Source organism: Hyla sarda, chromosome 5 (genome assembly GCF_029499605.1).
Source record: "Hyla sarda isolate aHylSar1 chromosome 5, aHylSar1.hap1, whole genome shotgun sequence".
NCBI lineage: Eukaryota > Metazoa > Chordata > Amphibia > Anura > Hylidae > Hyla > Hyla sarda.
In genome coordinates this window covers 365,692,807-365,711,557 of record NC_079193.1, presented here as the reverse complement: position 1 = coordinate 365,711,557, position 18,751 = coordinate 365,692,807, and the positions used below count along the sequence as shown (strand labels likewise).

The 18,751-nt window shown below is 45.6% G+C and overlaps 1 protein-coding gene across 3 annotated transcripts in view; it reads left to right on the top strand.

Moving 5' to 3' along the window:
• The window catches only part of DNAAF11 (dynein axonemal assembly factor 11), a 152,089-nt gene that overhangs the window by 58,335 nt on the left and 75,003 nt on the right, over positions 1-18,751 (top strand). For all 3 annotated transcript variants that reach the window (XM_056522786.1, XM_056522785.1, XM_056522787.1), the window contains exons 10-11: positions 5,901-5,996; positions 17,809-17,885. In XM_056522786.1, the coding sequence (XP_056378761.1) occupies positions 5,901-5,996; positions 17,809-17,885 (173 nt within the window). The remainder of the gene's footprint in view (positions 1-5,900; positions 5,997-17,808; positions 17,886-18,751) is intronic.

Genomic DNA, 18,751 nt, shown 5'->3' with positions numbered 1-18,751 from the left:
TCTTAATCCTTCCAGTACTTATCAGCTGCTTTATGCTCCAGAGGAAGTTGTGTAGTTCTTTCCAGTCTGACCACAGTGCTGTCTGCTGCCTCCTCTGTCCGTGTCAGGAACTGTCCAGAGCCGGAGAGGTTTGCTATGGGGATTTGCTCCTACTCTGGACAGTTCCTGACATGGACAGAGGTGTCAGCAGAAAGCACTGTGGTCAGACTGAAAAGAATTACCCAACCTCCTCTGGAGCAAACAGCAGCTGATAAGTACTGGAAGGATTACGATTTTTATATAGAAGTCATTTACAAATCTTTGTAACTTTCTGGAGCCAGTTGATGTGAACAACATTCGTTGTTTTCCACTGGAGTACCCCTTTAATTCCCCCCCCCTTGAACGCCCCGTAAGCCACACCATAGCTTCCCTTAATCCCACCCCCCGTGTCATTTCATTTCCTCCTTCTTCCCATTCCCCCCCCTTTATCTCCTTGTGCCATTTCATCCCCCACTCTATCACCCCCGATGCCACCTCACCCCCCCGATCCCCCCTTCATCCCCCCCTGTGCCATTTCTAATCCCCCACTTTATCACCCTCTGTATCGCATCATTTCCCACCCCCCTTTTGGTGGCACTGACGAGATGAGAACCGGACACACAACTCCCATCCCCCATGTCCTTACTAACACTCTATCATTTTCTCATGTAAATGGAAGGTAGAAAGGCTGCCGGTTGTGTCTGAGATAGGAAATGATCATATTGTTCTAGTCAACAATGCTGAAGTTTATGGAGGTTCATATCTGTGAGGGCAGGAGTAGTGCAGCATGCATACCGCGCTATTCTTCACCTTACAAAGTAAATGAAAACCCGACAGAACCTGTTCTTTTGATCGGACACAATCTGTTGGAAAATAGATCCATCATGGCTGTCATTGTCTCATTGTAAGTGTTGCTACTGTAGCTTACATGATAGGGAATGTTATTTGATAGGGATGTCCCGATACCATTTTTTTTTAAGACCAACATGTGTGTCACATGCTCCTCCATGGAACGCCATGATGCGGACAGGAGGATGGGAGAACGGGGCAGCGGAGCAGCAGCAGGTGTTGGAATTGGTATCGGGGACTTTGAACGAGTCACCGATATCAGGGAAATGGCTAGTATGGGCCCCGATATCGATACTAGTATCGGTATCGGGACATCCCTATTATTTGAAAAGATGTATAAAAACTGCATGGTTTTCTTAGATTAACAGTGTAGCATGGTTGGGGCTGCATAATGTCTGGAGGAAACCAGGTACTGCCCATCACCTGCCCAAAACCATCCCTACAGTGATCATGGTGGGGGCAGCATCATGTCTGGAGGAAACCAGGCACTGCCCATCACCTGCCCAATACCATCACTACAGTGATCATGGTGGGGGCAGCATCATGTCTGGAGGAAACCAGGCACTGTCCATCATCTGCCCAATACCATCCCTACAGTGATCATGGTGGGGGCAGCATCATGTCTGGGGGAAACCAGGCACTGTCCATCACCTGCCCAATACCATCCCTACAGTGATCATGGTGGGGGGCATCATGTCTGGGGGAAACCAGGTACTGCCCATCACCTGCACAATACCATCCCTACAGTGATCATGGTGGGGGCAGCATCATGTCTGGAGGAAACCAGGCACTGCCATCACCTGCCCAATACCATCCCTACAGTGATCATGGTGGGGGCAGCATCATGTCTGGAGGAAACCAGGCACTGCCCATCACCTGCCCAATACCATCCCTACAGTGATCATGGTGGGGGCAGCATCATGTCTGGAGGAAACCAGGCACTGCCCATCACCTGCCCAATACCATCCCTACAGTGATCATGGTGGGGGCAGCATCATGTCTGGGGGAAACCAGGCACTGCCCATCACCTGCACAATACCATCCCTACAGTGATCATGGTGGGGGCAGCATCATGTCTGGGGGAAACCAGGCACTACCCATCACCTGCCCAAAACCATCCCTACAGTGATCATGGTGGGGGCAGCATCATGTCTGGGGGAAACCAGGCACTGCCCATCACCTGCCCAATACCATCCCTACAGTGATCATGGTGGAGGCAGCATCATGTCTGGGGGAAAGCAGGCACTGCCCATCACCTGCCCAATACCATCCCTACAGTGATAATGGTGGGGGCAGCATCATGTCTGGGGGAAACCAGGCACTGCCCAACACCTGCCCAATACCATCCCTACAGTGATCATGGTGGGGGCAGCATCATGTCTGGGGGAAACCAGGCACTGCCCATCACCTGCCCAATACCATCCCTACAGTGATCATGATGGAGGCAGCATCATGTCTGGGGGAAAGCAGGCACTGCCCATCACCTGCCCAATACCATCCCTACAGTGATCATGGTGGGGGCAGCATCATTTCTGGAGGTAACCAGGCACTGCCCAACACCTGCCCAATACCATCCCTACAGTGATCATGGTGGGGGCAGCATCATGTCTGGGGGAAACCAGGCACTGCCCATCACCTACCCAATACCATCCCTACAGTGATCATGGTGGGGGCAGCATCATGTCTGGAGGAAACCAGGCACTACCCATCACCTGCCCAATACCATCCCTACAGTGATCATGGTGGGGGCAGCATCATGTCTGGGGGAAACCAGGCACTGCCCATCACCTGCCCAATACCATCCCTACAGTGATCATGGTGGGGGCAGCATCATGTCTGGGGGAAACCAGGCACTGCCGATCACCTGCCCAATACCATCCCTACAGTGATCATGGTGGGGACAGCATCATGTCTGGAGGAAACCAGGCACTGCCCATCACCTGCCCAATACCAGCCCTACAGTGATCATGGGGGGGGGGGGGGGGGGGCAGCATCATGTCTGGAGGAAACCAGACACTACCCGTCACCTGCCCAATACCATCCCTACAGTGAACATGGTGGGGGCAGCATCATGTCTGGAGGAAACCAGGCACTGCCCATCACCTGCCCAATACCATCCCTACAGTGATCATGGTGGGGGCAGCATCATGTCTGGAGGAAACCAGGCACTGCCCATCACCTGCCCAATACCATCCCTACAGTGATCATGGTGGGGGCAGCATCATGTCTGGGGGAAACCAGGCACTGCCCATCACCTGCCCAATACCATCCCCACAGTGATCATGGTGGGGGCAGCATCATGTCTGGGGGAAACCAGGCACTGCCCATCACCTGCTCAATACCATCCCCACAGTGATCATGGTGGGGGCAGCATCATGTCTGGAGGAAACCAGGCACTGCCCATCACCTGCCCAATACCATCCCTACAGTGATCATGGTGGGGACAGCATCATGTATAGAGGAAACCAGGCACTACCCATCACCTGCCCAATACCATCCCTACAGTGATCATGGAGGGGGCAGCATCATGTCTGGGGGAAATCAGGCACTGCCCATCACCCGCCCAATACCATCCCTACAGTGATCATGGTGGGGGCAGCATCATGTCTGGGGGAAACCAGGCACTGCCCATCACCTGCACAATACCATCCCTACAGTGATCATGGTGGGGGCAGCATCATGTCTGGGGGAAACCAGGCACTGCCCATCACCTGCCCAAAACCATCCCTACAGTGATCATGGTGGGGGCAGCATCATGTCTGGGGGAAACCAGGCACTGCCCATCACCTGCCCAATACCATCCCTACAGTGATCATGGTGGAGGCAGCATCATGTCTGGGGGAAAGCAGCCACTGCCCATCACCTGCCCAATACCATCTCTACAGTGATCATGGTGGGGGCAACATCATGCTGTGGGGACATGGGGGGAGATCTATCAAAACCTGTGTAGAGGAAGAGTAGTGCAGTTGCCCATGGCAACCAATCAGATTGCTTCTTTCATTTTAACCCCTTAAGGACCAAGGACGTACCGGTACGCCCTTGGTCCTGCTCTCCTGATATAACGCGGGGATACACAGTAACCCCGCGTCATATCACGGCGGGCCCGGCGTCATAGTGAAGCCGGGACCCGCCTGTAATAGCGCGCAGCGCCGATCGCAGTGCCGCGCGCTATTAACCCTTTAGCCGCGCGCTCAGAGCTGAGCCTTGCGGCTAAAAGTGAAAGTGAAAGTTGCCAGCTAGCTCAGTCGGGCTGTTCGGGATAGCCGCGGCTAATCGCGGCATCCCGAACAGCTGACAGGACAGCGGGAGGGCCCCTACCTGCCTCCTCGCTGTCCGATCGCCGAATGACTACTCAGTGCCTGAGATCCAGGCATGAGCAGTCATGCAGCAGAATCGTTGATCACTGGTTTCTTATGAGAAACCAGTGATCAGTGATGAAGATCAGTGTGTGCAGTGTTATAGGTCCCTATGGGATAACAATGATCAGTGTGTGCAGTGTTATAGGTCCCTATGGGATAACAATGATCAGTGTGTGCAGTGTTATAGGTCCCTATGGGATAACAATGATCAGTATAAGAGATCAGTGTGTGCAATGTTATAGGTCCCTATGGGATAACAATGATCAGTATAAGAGATCAGTGTGTGCAGTGTTATAGGTCCCTATGGGACCTATAACACTGCAAAAAAAAAGTGAAAAAAAAAGTGAATAAAGATCATTTAACTCCTCCCCTATTAAAAGTTTGACTCACCCCCCTTTTCCAATAAAAGAAAAAACATAGTGTAAATAAAAATAAACATATATTCTATCACCGCGTGCGGAAATGTCCGAATTATAAAAATGTATCATTAATTAAACCGCTCGGTCAATGGCGTGCACGCAAAAAAATTCCAAAGTCCTAAATAGTGCATTTTTGGTCACTTTTTATATCATTTAAAAATGAATAAAAATGATCAATAAGTCCTATCAATGCAAAAATGGTACCGTTAAAAACTTCAGATCACGGCGCAAAAAATGAGCCCTCATACCGCCCCATACACGGAAAAATTAAAAAGTTATAGGGGTCAGAAGATGACAATTTTAAACGTATTAATTTTCCTGCATGTAGTTATGATTTTTTCCAGAAGTCTGACAAAATCAAATCTATATAAGTAGGGGATCATTTTAATTGTATGGACCTACAGAATAAATATCAGGTGTCATTTTTACCGAAAAATGTACTACGTAGAAACGGAAGCCCCCAAAAGTTGCAAAACAGCGTTTTTTTTTCAATTTTGTCGCACAATGATTTTTTTTTCCGTTTTACCGTAGATTTTTGGGCAAAATGACTGACGTCATTACAAAGTAGAATTGGTGGCGCAAAAAATAAGCCCTCAGATGGATTTTTAGGTGCAAAATTGAAAGAGTTACGATTTTTTAAAGGCAAGGAGCAAAAAACGAAAATGCAAAAACGGAAAAACCCCCGGTCCTTAAGGGGTTAAAGAGACCTGTGAAAAATGTAAGAAGCAATCTGATTGGTTGCTACGGGCAACTGCACTACTCTTCCTCTACACAGGTTTTGATAAATCTCCCCCATGGATACAAATCCAGGGGTATAAACCTTGTGTTCTCATCCCCAATAAGACTGGAGGCTGGAATCACTGCCAGAGGGGCTTTAACTAAGTCTCGAGTAAAGGGTATGAATACTTATGTCACTGCTAGGTTTTAGTTTTTTCTTTTCAATAAATTAGCAAAGATTTCTAACATTCTGTTCTCACTTTGTCATAATGGGGAATTGAGGGCAAAATGAAGGGAAAACTTGCATGTTTTATAAATATTTTAGCACAGAACAGAGCAAAATGTGAAAAAAAGTAAAAGTCTGAAAACTTTCCGAATGTGTTGTATCCTAAAATATTATCGACTCAGATCTGTGTGTTGTGGCTCCTTTGTTCTTGTGATTTGGGGCTCCTAGCTCAGGGACCTGCACCGTACATAATATGACATTTTAGACTTTTTTCTTCTTGTTTTTCAATGTTGCATTTTGTTCTTCTTTCAGCCATTTCAGCTCGTCCTTCCTGAAGAAGTGAAGCCAGACAGCAGCTCCGCCAAGAGGTCCCAAACAACGGGCCATTTACTGGTCACTATGCCAAAGGTACCTGCAAACCCTCTGATCTTATATATGTATATATATTAGGGATGTCCAGATACCATTTTTTTAAGAGTACAACTACCGATACTTTTTTTTAAAGGGGTACTCAGGGGAACTAAACCCATAGCCCATCCTTTCCCTCTCACCAACCTATGTATTTGTCTTTTTTATTATTATTATTATCATTATTATTATTATCATTCATTAGCTATATAGAGCAGTTTCCCTCTTTCAGCTGTCACTTACATTTTGGGAGTGAGAGTAAGACCTCATAATCTGATCCTGCTTGTCTTTCTGCAAACCCCTCAATGAGACCTAGCCCTCACCCTCCTGGAAGACAAACACCATGTGATTTCTGGCTTCACAGCCACACTTTCCCCTCCCTCTCCCTGTGTGAGGATCTTGCCAGCAGCTCAATCTCCTCAGCACATAACGCTGCTCTTTTCCTGCTGTGGATCTAATCACTGACTGCTGCCATTCAGAGTATATCATAATTTATTGCTGGGGGGGGGGGGGGGGGGAGGATAGTTTGAAAGAAAAGACCTGTACAGTGTGTTTACAACAACACAGCATACACACAGATAGTAAAAGCAATTGGTTGGCAGCCATTACACAGAGCCGCACTGACTGCTGGGAGTTGTAGTCTGGGCTGCAAGCAGGAAAAAGGAATATTCAGGAGACAACAGGGGCCACAGGAGCTGGCAAAATCCCATGGATAACTACAGGGGACACAGAACAGGTATTGTGTTTGCTTTGGGGCATTTTTATTTTTCTTAACTTCCCCGGAGCACCCCTTTAAGTATTCACCAATAACAATTGCTGATACTTTATGACAGGGTTGAAAAAAAATTTTTATGGTAAAAAAAAAAAAAATATTTTTATTTTATTTAACCCCTTAACGACACAGGACGTAAATGTACGTCCTCGTGAGGTGGTACTTAACGCACCAGGACGTACATTTACATCCTATACATAACCGCAAGCATCGGAGCAATGCCCGGATTATGCGTGGCAGGTCCCGGCTGCTAATAGCAGCCAGGGACCCGCCGGTAATAGCCAACATCCGCGATCGCGCGGATGTCCGCCATTAACCGCTCAGATGCCATGATCAATACAGATAAAGGCATCTGCAGCATTGCGAACACTAAAATGGATGATCGGATCGTCTGCACTAAACTGTCGGGGACATGCCCCTTTTGTCGGGGCAGTGCCCACTTTCTCCCATGGCCATGCCCCTTTTAGGGTTTTCCTTGTAAAATGGAGGTTTTAGTTTTTTTGGTCGCAAATTGTGTCGCATGGAATGTGCGACACAATTTGGGCACAAAACCCAACAAAAAAAGAGTCGGGATCACGTTAGTAAATAAACCCCAATTTGTGACCAAAAAAACCGAAACCCTCCATTTTACAAGAAAAAAAATGAAGTAGGGGCGTGGCCCTGACAAAAGGGGCATGTCCCCGACAGTTTTGAAAAATCCCAACATATTTACTAAGGTTTCCACAGAAAATGTGGTGGATTTGAGCTGAGGAAAACCTGACAGATCAGAACATGTGTAAAAAAAAAAAAAAAAGCAAAACGTAGGGAAAAGTGCAAAATATTTGGAAACCTTAGTAAATACCTGTCGGAAATCAAAACCCACAAAGAAAACTACACAACACTCTTAGTAAATAAACCCCATTGTCTCTCATTTACTAACAGCATTCTGACTCTTTTTGTCGGGTTGTGTGCCTAAATTCTGTGTAAATTCAGAATGTGCAACTGAAAAAACCCGACAGGATCAGAAACACTAAGTGAAAAAAAAAACCCTACAAAATAGGCGTGGTATTTGGGAAAAGAGGCGTGTTCCCTACATTTCATCCAAAATCAACTCGTCTTTTCTGAAAACTGCTCTGAAAATCATGTGAATTTTCTGTGAAGAAACCCTACACTTTAAAGCATGTATATAGTTTTTTCGAAAGCGGAGTAAGGGTACGTTCAGACGAGCGCATTTCCTGCGCGTATTTCGCTGGGGATCCACCTCTGAAGGACCTCTGTATGCTGCCTTTACATGTGCCTGCTTGGAGCTGCAATACGTCACTACGAGCAGACACACTGCGATGAGCGAGTCGCCGCACACATTCGCAGTATACTCGCACATTACGGCAGCTCTCTGCCTAGCTCATTGAGCAGGGGGATCGGCCACGATGTGTGCGAGTACGCCGCACATCTCTTCAGTGTGTCTGCACGTAGCCGCATATTGCCGATCCGAGCAGGCACATGTAAAGGCAGCATACCAGAGGTCCTTCAGAGGTGGATCCCCAGCGAAATACGCGCAGGAAATGCGCTCGTCTGAACGTACCCTAAATTAGTAAATACCATGGGAAAAAAAGGTTGGAACAGCAAAAAACGCAACAAAACCTACACTCCACTCTTAGTAAATGGCCATTGCGTTTATTATTTCCATCACAGGAATCCCCTGACATTCCTCCAAGAATGGGACGGCAGCTTATACCATGGTAAACAGCAGTGGGCGCCATTCATTTTAATGGCCCAGACGGAGTCACCTCGGGAATTTAATCAGCGTAGCTCTAGCCCAAAGGTGGCCACACATGTTCAGTCATTGTTAGCCAAACGTTTATCCAGCAAACTGCTATCTCTCCTGATAACCTCACCCCACACACACACACACCTACCCCTACACACATGTTCAGCCAATCATTCTCTGGGGGAGGAAGGGTAAGCCTCTGCCAGAGTTTTCTGTGTTGGACAGTCAAAATCCAACATAACTGAGGCATGCTGGGAGTTGTAGTTTTGCAACAACTGGAGGCACACTGGTTGGGAAATGCTGTTCTAGAAAGAGAGATGACCTATGCAGACGCTCTCTTGAAGAGATGAGGATTGCCCTTTATTAAAGGGGTATTCCAGTGGATAAAAATAATTTTTTTAAATCAACTGGTGCCAGAAAGTTAAGCAGATTTGTAAATGACTTCTATTAAAAAAAATCTGTACCCTTCCAGCACTTATTAGCAGCTGTATGCTACAGAGGAAATTTTTTTCTTTTTGAATTTCTTTTTTGTCTTGACCACAGTGCTCTCTGCTGACACCTCTGTCCATATCAGGAACTGTCCAGAGAAGGAGAAAATCCCCATAGCAAACCTCTCCTGCTCTGGACAGTTCCTGACACGGACGGAGGTGTCAGCAGAGAGCACTGTGGACAAGACAAAAAAAAAATAAAAAAAAAAGAATTTCCTCTGTAGCATACAGCTGCTAATAAGTACTGGAAGGGTAAACAGATTTGTAAATGACTTCTATTAAAAAATCTTTAACTTTCTGGCACCAGTTGATTTAAAAAAAAATGTTTTCCACCAGAGTACCCCTTTAATAAAGGGGGGATCCTCATCTCTTCAAGAGAGCATCTGCATAGGTCATCTCTCTTTCTAGAACAGCATTTCCCAGCATTTCCTCTGGTTGTTGCAAAACTGCAATTTCCAGCACTGTCCAACACAGAAGACTCTGGCAGCGGTTTACCCTTCCTCCCCCAGAGAACCAGAGAATGCTTGGCTGAATGTGTGTGTGTGTGGGGGGGGGGGGGGGGGGGGTGAGTACCCCTTTAACTCAGAATTCCCCAGTAGGTTGTATACCAGTGTTTCCCAACCAGGGTGCCTCCAGTTGTTGCAAAACTACAACTACCAGCATGCCTCAGTTATGTTGGATTTTGCCTGTCCAACACAGAAGACTCTGGCAGTAGCTTACCCTTCCTCCCCCATAGAATGCTTGGCTGAACATGTGTGGGAGGGGTGTGAGAATTCCCCAGTAGGTTGTATACCAGTGTTCAGTGTTTCCCAAACAGAGTGCCTCCAGCTGTTGCAAAACTACAAATTCCAGCATGCCCGGACAGTCGAAGACTGTCCGGGCATGCTGGGAGTTGTAGTTTTGCAACAGCTGGAGGCACCCTGGTTGGGAAACACTGTTATATACATTGGGCTTTTTCATAGTTGGTAAGTCACTGAATCACAGCGGCCGTGACCCTTCATCTTTGGGCAGTTGTAATCTATTGGTTATAGGACCCTGTCAATATTTCCAATGTTACATTTGGTGGCTTTATGACCCACCCCGGCCCCCATGAATGCCATGTTGGGAGGTAATAAATGCATCGGCGGCTTCCCCAGAGGATGAAGCTTATTTTCTGGTGTTTGTATTGATTGCGGTGTTACAGGGATAGTGCGCTTCAGGGGCAGGATATTCCTATATATTACGAAATGGAGCGCGAACAGGAGTATTAAATCTTCTACATGTCATGGTAGTCAGCGCTAAGCAGCTGCTGATTCATCAGTGTCCGGCTGCACTTAAGAAGCCATAAAACCTCAGCCCCCCTTTCTGCTGCATCCAAGCGCTAATTCCTCATAAACCCCCCCCCCCCCCCCAGGTTATTAGCCGGGGATGATCAGACGAGGAGGTCTATTCCCAATGGGATCTACAGCAAAAGGAATGGAAGTAATGAAAAATTCTTGTCTATAGGTAAGGGTGTCAGATTATCAGATATTCTGGTTTATTGGTCGGTCAGCATAAGGCGATGTTCACACAGGAACAGAATTTACCTGTGTAATTCCGCACCAGTATTCAAGTCCAATTCCACCTTGAATTACCCCACTGAAGACAAAAGGGTCTGCAGCAGAAATTCCGCTGCCGAAAATCTGCCTAGAACAGCCCGAAGAGAGCCCGCCTCATTTAAAGGGATACTCTGCTGGAAAACATTTTTTCTCAACTGGTGCCAGACACTTAAAGGGTAACTCTTATTAAAACTAATTTTTGCTATTGCACTCCTTATGGTAAATAAAAAATATTTCTAATATACTTAGTTTAAAAAAAAATGAAGTTTTCTATGTTTTATTTGTGCTTAAAAAAGCTCAAGAGCACATTTTCCCCCATCTTATACACAGACTTTGGACCGAAGCCCAAACACAGGAAGTTCAGCCTGGAGTGCTGAGGGGGGTGTGTCCAGCCTCATCCAATCATAGCTCCTCTTATGTGCAACACAAAAATAGAAACACAGCCGCACATCCACCATTTGTAATTTGATCTGATTGCTTCTCAGCATAATTTCAAAAACTAACAGGTTGTTATTATACATTTTGATCAAAAAGTACAAGCCCACTCGCCACGTCAAGGCCACCTCGTTAGAGTGGGTCCCTAACCGGACACTGGCGTAGCCCCCGGCGGTGACCACTGCCTCCGAGACTCCATGCCCAGGGGAGCGACCCAGTGGCCGGGCAGCCCCACTACTGCCCGACCAAGCCCCTGGCACTCCAGGCTGCACTTCCTGTGTTTGGGCTTCGGTCCAAAGTCTGTGTATAAGATGGGGGAAAATGTGCACTTGAGCTTTTTTAAGCACAAATAAAACAGAAAACTTCATCTTTTTTAAACAAAGTACATTAGAAATATTTTTTATTTACCATAAGGAGTGCAATAGCAAAAATTTGTTTTAATGAGAGTGCCCATTTAAACAGATTTGTGAATTGCTTAATCCTTCCATTACTTATCAGCTGCTTTATGATCCACAGGTTCTTTTCTTTTTGAATTTCTTTTCTTTCTGACCACAGTGCTCTCTGCTGACACCTCTGCCCATTTTAGGAACTATCCAGAGTAAGAGCAAATCCCCATAGAAAACCTATCCTGCTCTGGACAGTTCCTGACATGGACAGAGGTGTCAGCAGAGAGCACTGTGGTCAGACAGAAAGGAAATTCAAAAACCAAAGAACCTCCTCTACTACAGCAGCTGCTGATAAGTATTGGAAGGATTAAGACTTTTTAATAGAAGTAACTTACAAATCTGTTTAATGTTCTGACACCAGTTGATTTAAAAAAAAAAAAAAAAAAAAAATGTTTTACCCCTTTAAAGTCCTTAGCGGAATTTCCGGGCGAAATCCACTGGAAAAATTCTGTTTACAAAATTCTGCTGCAGCAGAGTCCCTTTGTTTTTAATAGGGTTCTGCTGCCGAAAGAATGAACATATTCATTCTTGTGGCAGAATCCGCTTGGATATGCATTGCCGTCTATTGAGACAGCGCATTTTCAAGCAGTCCTAGCATCGGCGAAACATGCCATTTGCGGAATGCATGCCCGAGTTTTCGGGGCGGACATTCCACAAAATTTCCGCCGTGTTAATGAGGCCTTAATATAGTATACAAAGGAATATGAAAGCAAAACCCTAAAGCTGTGTTCGCACATTGGAATGTCCGCACAGAAAATCTCTGTGCTGACATTCCGCAGACTGCAGGCACTGGCGTAACATGCTGGCGCTAAAACTGCACTGGTATGCGCCATCTCATAGACGGCAGTGCACTCCATGCGGAGTCCGCAGAAAGAATGCACAGGTTCATTCTTTTTCATACACGATAATCAGAATTTCCACGCCAGAAATATCTGGTGCGGAAATTACACAGTGTGCACAGCGCAATAGAATCCCATTGAATAAAATGGGACTCTGCTGCTGCAAAATCTCCACACAAAAATTCCGACATGTGAACATAGCCTAACAGTCTACTTTTTGGTTAGAACATTTGTTTGGTTTTTGATGTATGCCTTTCAATTTGCGCCAAATTGTGCATGTGACTAGTTGGAACTACAAAAAGTTTTGGCGTTCTGTGTAGTAAATCTTTTTCCACCGACTTTAATAGAACACATTATAAATTAAAAAATACAGTTGTTTTTTAGGCTTATTTTATTTCAGTTTTTACATTAATTTTACAATGTGTGAATTTAGCCTTAAACAGTATAAAACTCAAACATTACTAAAAGGAATAAATGAATAAAAAAAAAATCTGCTACTGTTTCTCTGTTCCCATTCTGTCCGTCAGTAATTTTCAGACATGGTTGACATTATTATCCATGGTTACAGCTTTCATTGTGCTTTTGTATAACATCGGAATTTCCTAAGCTGCCTACATCTCCCATAATTCCTCTGGCTTTGTAGAGAGGGTGTGGAGTCTCATCACTGCACCTGGTTATCTAATTAGGTTGCTGGTGCTGGAGTTCACCCAGATGAGAGACTCATGAGAGGGGTGAGGTCAGTTCACATTATGTGCAGTTTTTATTTGTTTTCCTATTTGAGGCTGCATTCACACGGCCGTCTAGACCCGTCCCGTTCTTCTCCCGTCAAAAAAAAAAATCGGACTTAAAAAAAAAAAAAAACAGACAATAAGGTTGCAATCGGATGTTATCCATTTGGATCCATTATTGTTCAGTTAATAAACCAAAAAATATATATATTTTTTTTGTTCTGAGCATGTTCAGAAGTAAAAACGGATCAAAAAACAGATTGAAAAAACGGATGACATTAAAGGGGTACTCCGCCCCTAGACATCTTATCCCCTATCCAAAGGATAGGGGATAAGATGTCAGATCGCCGGGGTCACGGCCCTCCCCCGTCAATACAAGTCTATGGGAGGGGGCGTGGCGGTCGTCACGCCCCCTGCCATAAACTTGCATTAAGGGGACGGGCTGTGATGTCATGAGGGGTCGGAGCCATGACGTCACGCTGCTCCGGCCCCTGTATCGCCCGTCATTACGCACAGAGCGAACTCGCTCTGTGCAGTATTGATGGCGGGGTGCCGCAATGGCGATCCCCGGGGTCCCCAGCAGCGGGACTGCAGCGATCTAACATCTTATCCCCTATCCTTTTGATAGGGGATAAGATGCCAGGGGCGGAGTACCCCTTTAAAGGCTCATCCGTTTTCCATAGACTTTACTGTTAAATTTACTGTATCCGTTTTTTCTTCAGGTTTTTTTGGACGGAAGAAAAAATACTTCATGTGCCGTTTTTTTCTGCCGTTAAAAAAAACCTGAAATGAGTGCAGACGGGTACAAACAGATGTAAACAGATTGTAAAAAAAATCCCATTGACATAAATGGGATTTTTTTTAAACCGTTTTTAATCCGTTTACAGCCTGCAAGAACAGAACCAAAACAGAGATAAAAAAAACGGGGACAGACGGCCGTGTGAACGCACCCTAAAGTGCGTTATTTTTAGAGAAATATTGCACCATTTTGTGTTGCAATTTGTAAAAAAAAATCAAAGCAAAAACACAGCTAACTTTCTGTGGATCCAACTGGTGATCAGATCCATGAAAAACATGGATGCTGCTGCGCTGGAATGAAACAGATGTCACTGTAGGACTTGTGATGGGGAGTATGTTTGATATGAGCAAAAAAAAAAAAAAGTTATGATTTGAATGGGTTTCCCAAAAATTTAACGCATTCCACTGTGATATTTATTTCCACTAGCATTTTGTCTTTGAGGGGTTAATGGGGGAGATTTATCAATACCTGTGCAGAGAAAAAGCTGACCAGTTGCCCATAGCAACCAATCACATTTCTTCTTTCATTTTTGAAAAGGCCTCTGCAAAATGGAAGAAGCGATCTGATTGGTTGCTATGGGCAACTCAGCTACTTTTTCTCTGCACAGGTTTTCAAAAAATCTCCCCCCATGTGTTTTTCTGGAAAGACCACCAAGCTGGTGTAAGGAGTCTTATAAGGGCCATAGATATCCAAGCTCTGTACATGGGTATCTCCAGCACTCCCATAGACAATGTGCCGACTTACTGCTCTATTCAGCGGGGAAGTTAGGGGCCCCGTTGTGGAGATCACTGGGGTCCCATAGGTCGGACCCTCACTATCAGACACTTATTCCCTTTCCTGTGCATAGGGCATATAACTCAGGATCAGTACAGGATAAGTAATGTAATGTATGTACACAGTGACCTCACCAGCAGAATAGTGAGTACAGCTCTGGGAGTATAATACAGGATATAACTCAGGATCAGTACAGGATAAGTAATGTAATGTATGTACACAGTGACCTCACCAGCAGAATAGTGAGTACAGCTCTGGAGTATAATACATGATATAACTCAGGATCAGTACAGGATAAGTAATGTAATGTATGTACACAGTGACCCCACCAGCAGAATAGTGAGTACAGCTCTGGAGTATAATACAGGATATAACTCAGGGTCAGTACAGGATAAGTAATGTAATGTATGTACACAGTGACCCCACCAGCAGAATAGTGAGTACAGCTCTGGAGTATAATACAGGATATAACTCAGGATCAGTACAGGATAAGTAATGTAATGTATGTACACAGTGACCTCACCAGCAGAATAGTGAGTACAGCTCTGGAGTATAATACAGGATATAACTCAGGATCAGTACAGGATAAGTAATGTAATGTATGTACACAGTGACCTCACCAGCAGAATAGTGAGTACAGCTCTGGTGTATAATACAGGATATAACTCAGGATCAGTGCAGGATAAGTAATGTAATGTATGTACACAGTGACCCCACCAGCAGAATAGTGAGTACAGCTCTGGAGTATAATACAGGATATAACTCAGGATCAGTACAGGATAAGTAATGTAATGTATGTACACAATGACCCCACCAGCAGAATAGTGAGTACAGCTCTGGAGTATAATACAGGATATAACTCAGGATCAGTACAGGATAAGTAATGTAATGTATGTACACAGTGACCTCACCAGCAGAATAGTGAGTACAGCTCTGGTGTATAATACAGGATATAACTCAGGATCAGTGCAGGATAAGTAATGTAATGTATGTACACAGTGACCTCACCTGCAGAATAGTGAGTACAGCTCTGGGGTATAATACAGGATATAACTCAGGATCAGTACAGGATAAGTAATGTAATGTATGTACACAGTGACCTCACCAGCAGAATAGTGAGTACAGCTCTGGAGTATAATACAGGATATAACTCAGGATCAGTACAGGATAAGTAATGTAATGTATGTACACAGTGACCCCACCAGCATGTTTTGAAATGCTGTAATACCCATTTAAATCATAACTAGGGATAGGAGAGCTACGTTTACATTACATGGATAGATATAGGTGTGAACAGAGCCGTAGATACAGACACGTTTATTTGCTAAGTACAGGACTTCTGGAATATTACACAGAAATCTCCCTTTAGCAGATAGCATCCAGATCCTCCAGTGGATGTGATCCCGAGGTGGTGAACATCTGATCCGAGCCCTAATAACCGAGCGCCATCAATAATTCATCACAAGCTATTATCCTGGAGTCGGAGAACACACAGGTTCTTCATCATCAGCATTTCAGATCCCACACACATTATTCTGTAAACCTCATAGACTGCGCCAGGAGAATCTTCACTTTATTATCAGATGTAAGAGGAAGTGAAGAAGTAACCAGCAGAGAGTAATGGGGACTGTTTAACGTCACTCACCCTGTGTGTATATATGCATTAGAGAGTGTGTACCTTTAATACCAAAGATCCCCAGGAGACTGCACTCTCCTAATAAAAAAGCCTTTTCCCAGAATGCCAAGCTACTGTGTACAGGGGGTAAAGCTATGGCGGGTGCGGAAAAACCTTACATATTTGTGTTAGAATATATAGAGTTTCAGCATCTGCTAAGCCATTGTTTTCCAACCAATGCCAACCAGTGTGCCTCCAGCTGTTGGAAAACTGCAACTACCAGCAGGCCCGGACAGCCTTTGGCTGGGAGTGGTAGTTTTGCAACAGCTGGAGGTACACTGGTTGGGAAATACTGTGCCACACACTGTGGTGTTATTTCTGTTATCCTGGTCTATACACAGGGGGCATCATCATGCACTACTATACTGACAGCCAGGATCCTGCTCCTCAGTACCAGCATGACACCTCCCCAAACAGTCCTCCAGGAAGGAGGAGAGACAGTCCTGGCACTTCCTCTGCTGATCCTCACCTCTTTGGCCATGCTGATCTTCACTTCTTTGGCCATGCTCAGCTTTGTCTTCCTCTCCCTCACTATGCTCAGCTTTGTCTTTCTCTCCCTCACTATGCTCAGCTTTGTCTTTCTCTCCCTCACTATGCTCAGCTTTGTCCTCCTCTTCCTCACCATGTTCAGCTCTGTCCTCCTCTTCCTCACCATGTTCAGCTTTGTCCTCCTCTTCCTCACTATGTTCAGCTTTGTCTTCCTCTCCCTCACTATGCTCCATTTTTCTTTCCTCTTCCTCACTTTACACTCCTCTTCTCCACGTTCAGCTTTGTCCTCCTCTTCCTCACCATGCTCAGCTTTACCCTCCTCTTCCTCACCATGCTCAGCTTTGTCCTCCTCTTCCTCACCATGCTCAGCTTTACCCTCCTCTTCCTCACCATGCTCAGCTTTGTCCTCCTCTTCCTCACCATGCTCAGCTTTGTCCTCCTCTTCCTCACCATGCTCAGCTTTGTCCTCCTCTTCCTCACTATGCTCAGCTTTGTCCTCCTCTTCCTCACTATGCTCAGCTTTGTCCTCCTCTTCCTCACTATGCTCAGCTTTGTCCTCCTCTTCCTCACCATGCTTAGCTTTACCCTCCTCTTCCTCACTATGCTCAGCTTTGTCCTCCTCTTCCTCACTATGTTCAGCTTTGTTCTCCTCTTCCTCACCATGCTCAGCTTTACCCTCCTCTTCCTCACCATGCTTAGCTTTGTCCTCCTCTTCCTCACCATGCTCAGCTTTTTCCTCCTCTTCCTCACCATGCTCAGCTTTGTCCTCCTCTTCCTCACCATGCTTAGCTTTGTCCTCCTCTTCCTCACCATGCTCAGCTTTACCATTCTCTTCCTTACCACACTATGTTACATTAAAGGCTACAGAAAGCTAATATGGCTGACAGGACGTAGCTTTTCATTTTGTCAGAAGTTGAAGCCAGTAGATACGTGAAATACAGGAAAACATGGGCGGAGACTGACAACAGCCTATACTTATAAAGGGTCAGGAGCTTAGTCAAAGGAGATGCCCCTTACATCTTTTGTGTTATTGTGTCTTACAGGCCTCTGAATTTCTTCAGAAAAAGAGGACAATCTCTTCTACAGTGAAAAGTCAGAACTCTACTAATATACAGAACAGGTAAAATACAATTATACCTTTTCCTTCAATTGTATCATTTTACAACAGTGTTTCCCAACCTCCTTAGCCAGCCAGCTATAATCACATTCAGGGCTCACACCTTTCCATTCCTCCCGTCAGTAATCACATTTAGGGCTCACATCTCATCCTCTACCCCCGGATTGATCACATTGAGGGCTCACATCTCACCCCCCCATCAGTAATCACATTCACGCTACACATCTCATCCCCACAGTAGTTATTTATCACATTCAGGGCTCACATCTCACCGCCCCATCATTAATCACATTCACACTATACATCTCATCTCCCCCCTCCCAGCAGTAATCACATCCAGGGCTCACATCTCACCCCCCCCATCAGTAATCACATTCATGCTACACATCTCATCCCCACAGCAGTCTCCCCCTCCCCACCGCACCCCCCCCCCAGCAGTAATCACATTCAGGGCTCACGTCTCACCCAGCAGTAATCACATTCAGGGCTCACGTCTCATCCCCCCCTCAGCAGTAATCACATTCAGGGCTTACATCTCACTCCCACCAACAGTAGTCACATTTAGGGCTCACACTTAACCCCACTCAGCAGTATTCAAATTCAGTAACTCACACCTTTTATTCCTTCCATCAATAATCACATTTAGGGCTCATATCTCATCCCCCAGCAGTGATCCCTTTCAGGGCTCACATTTATTCCGCCCAAGCAGTTATCAGTTTTAGGCCACTTCTATCCCCCCTCCCCAGCAGTAATTGCTTTCAGGCATCTAATTTCACCCTCCCCAGCAGTAATTACTTTAATATCTCCTACCTCCAGCATTACTTTCTGCTTTGCACCATCGTTTCCTACAGTCTCCACAGGGGGGAGCT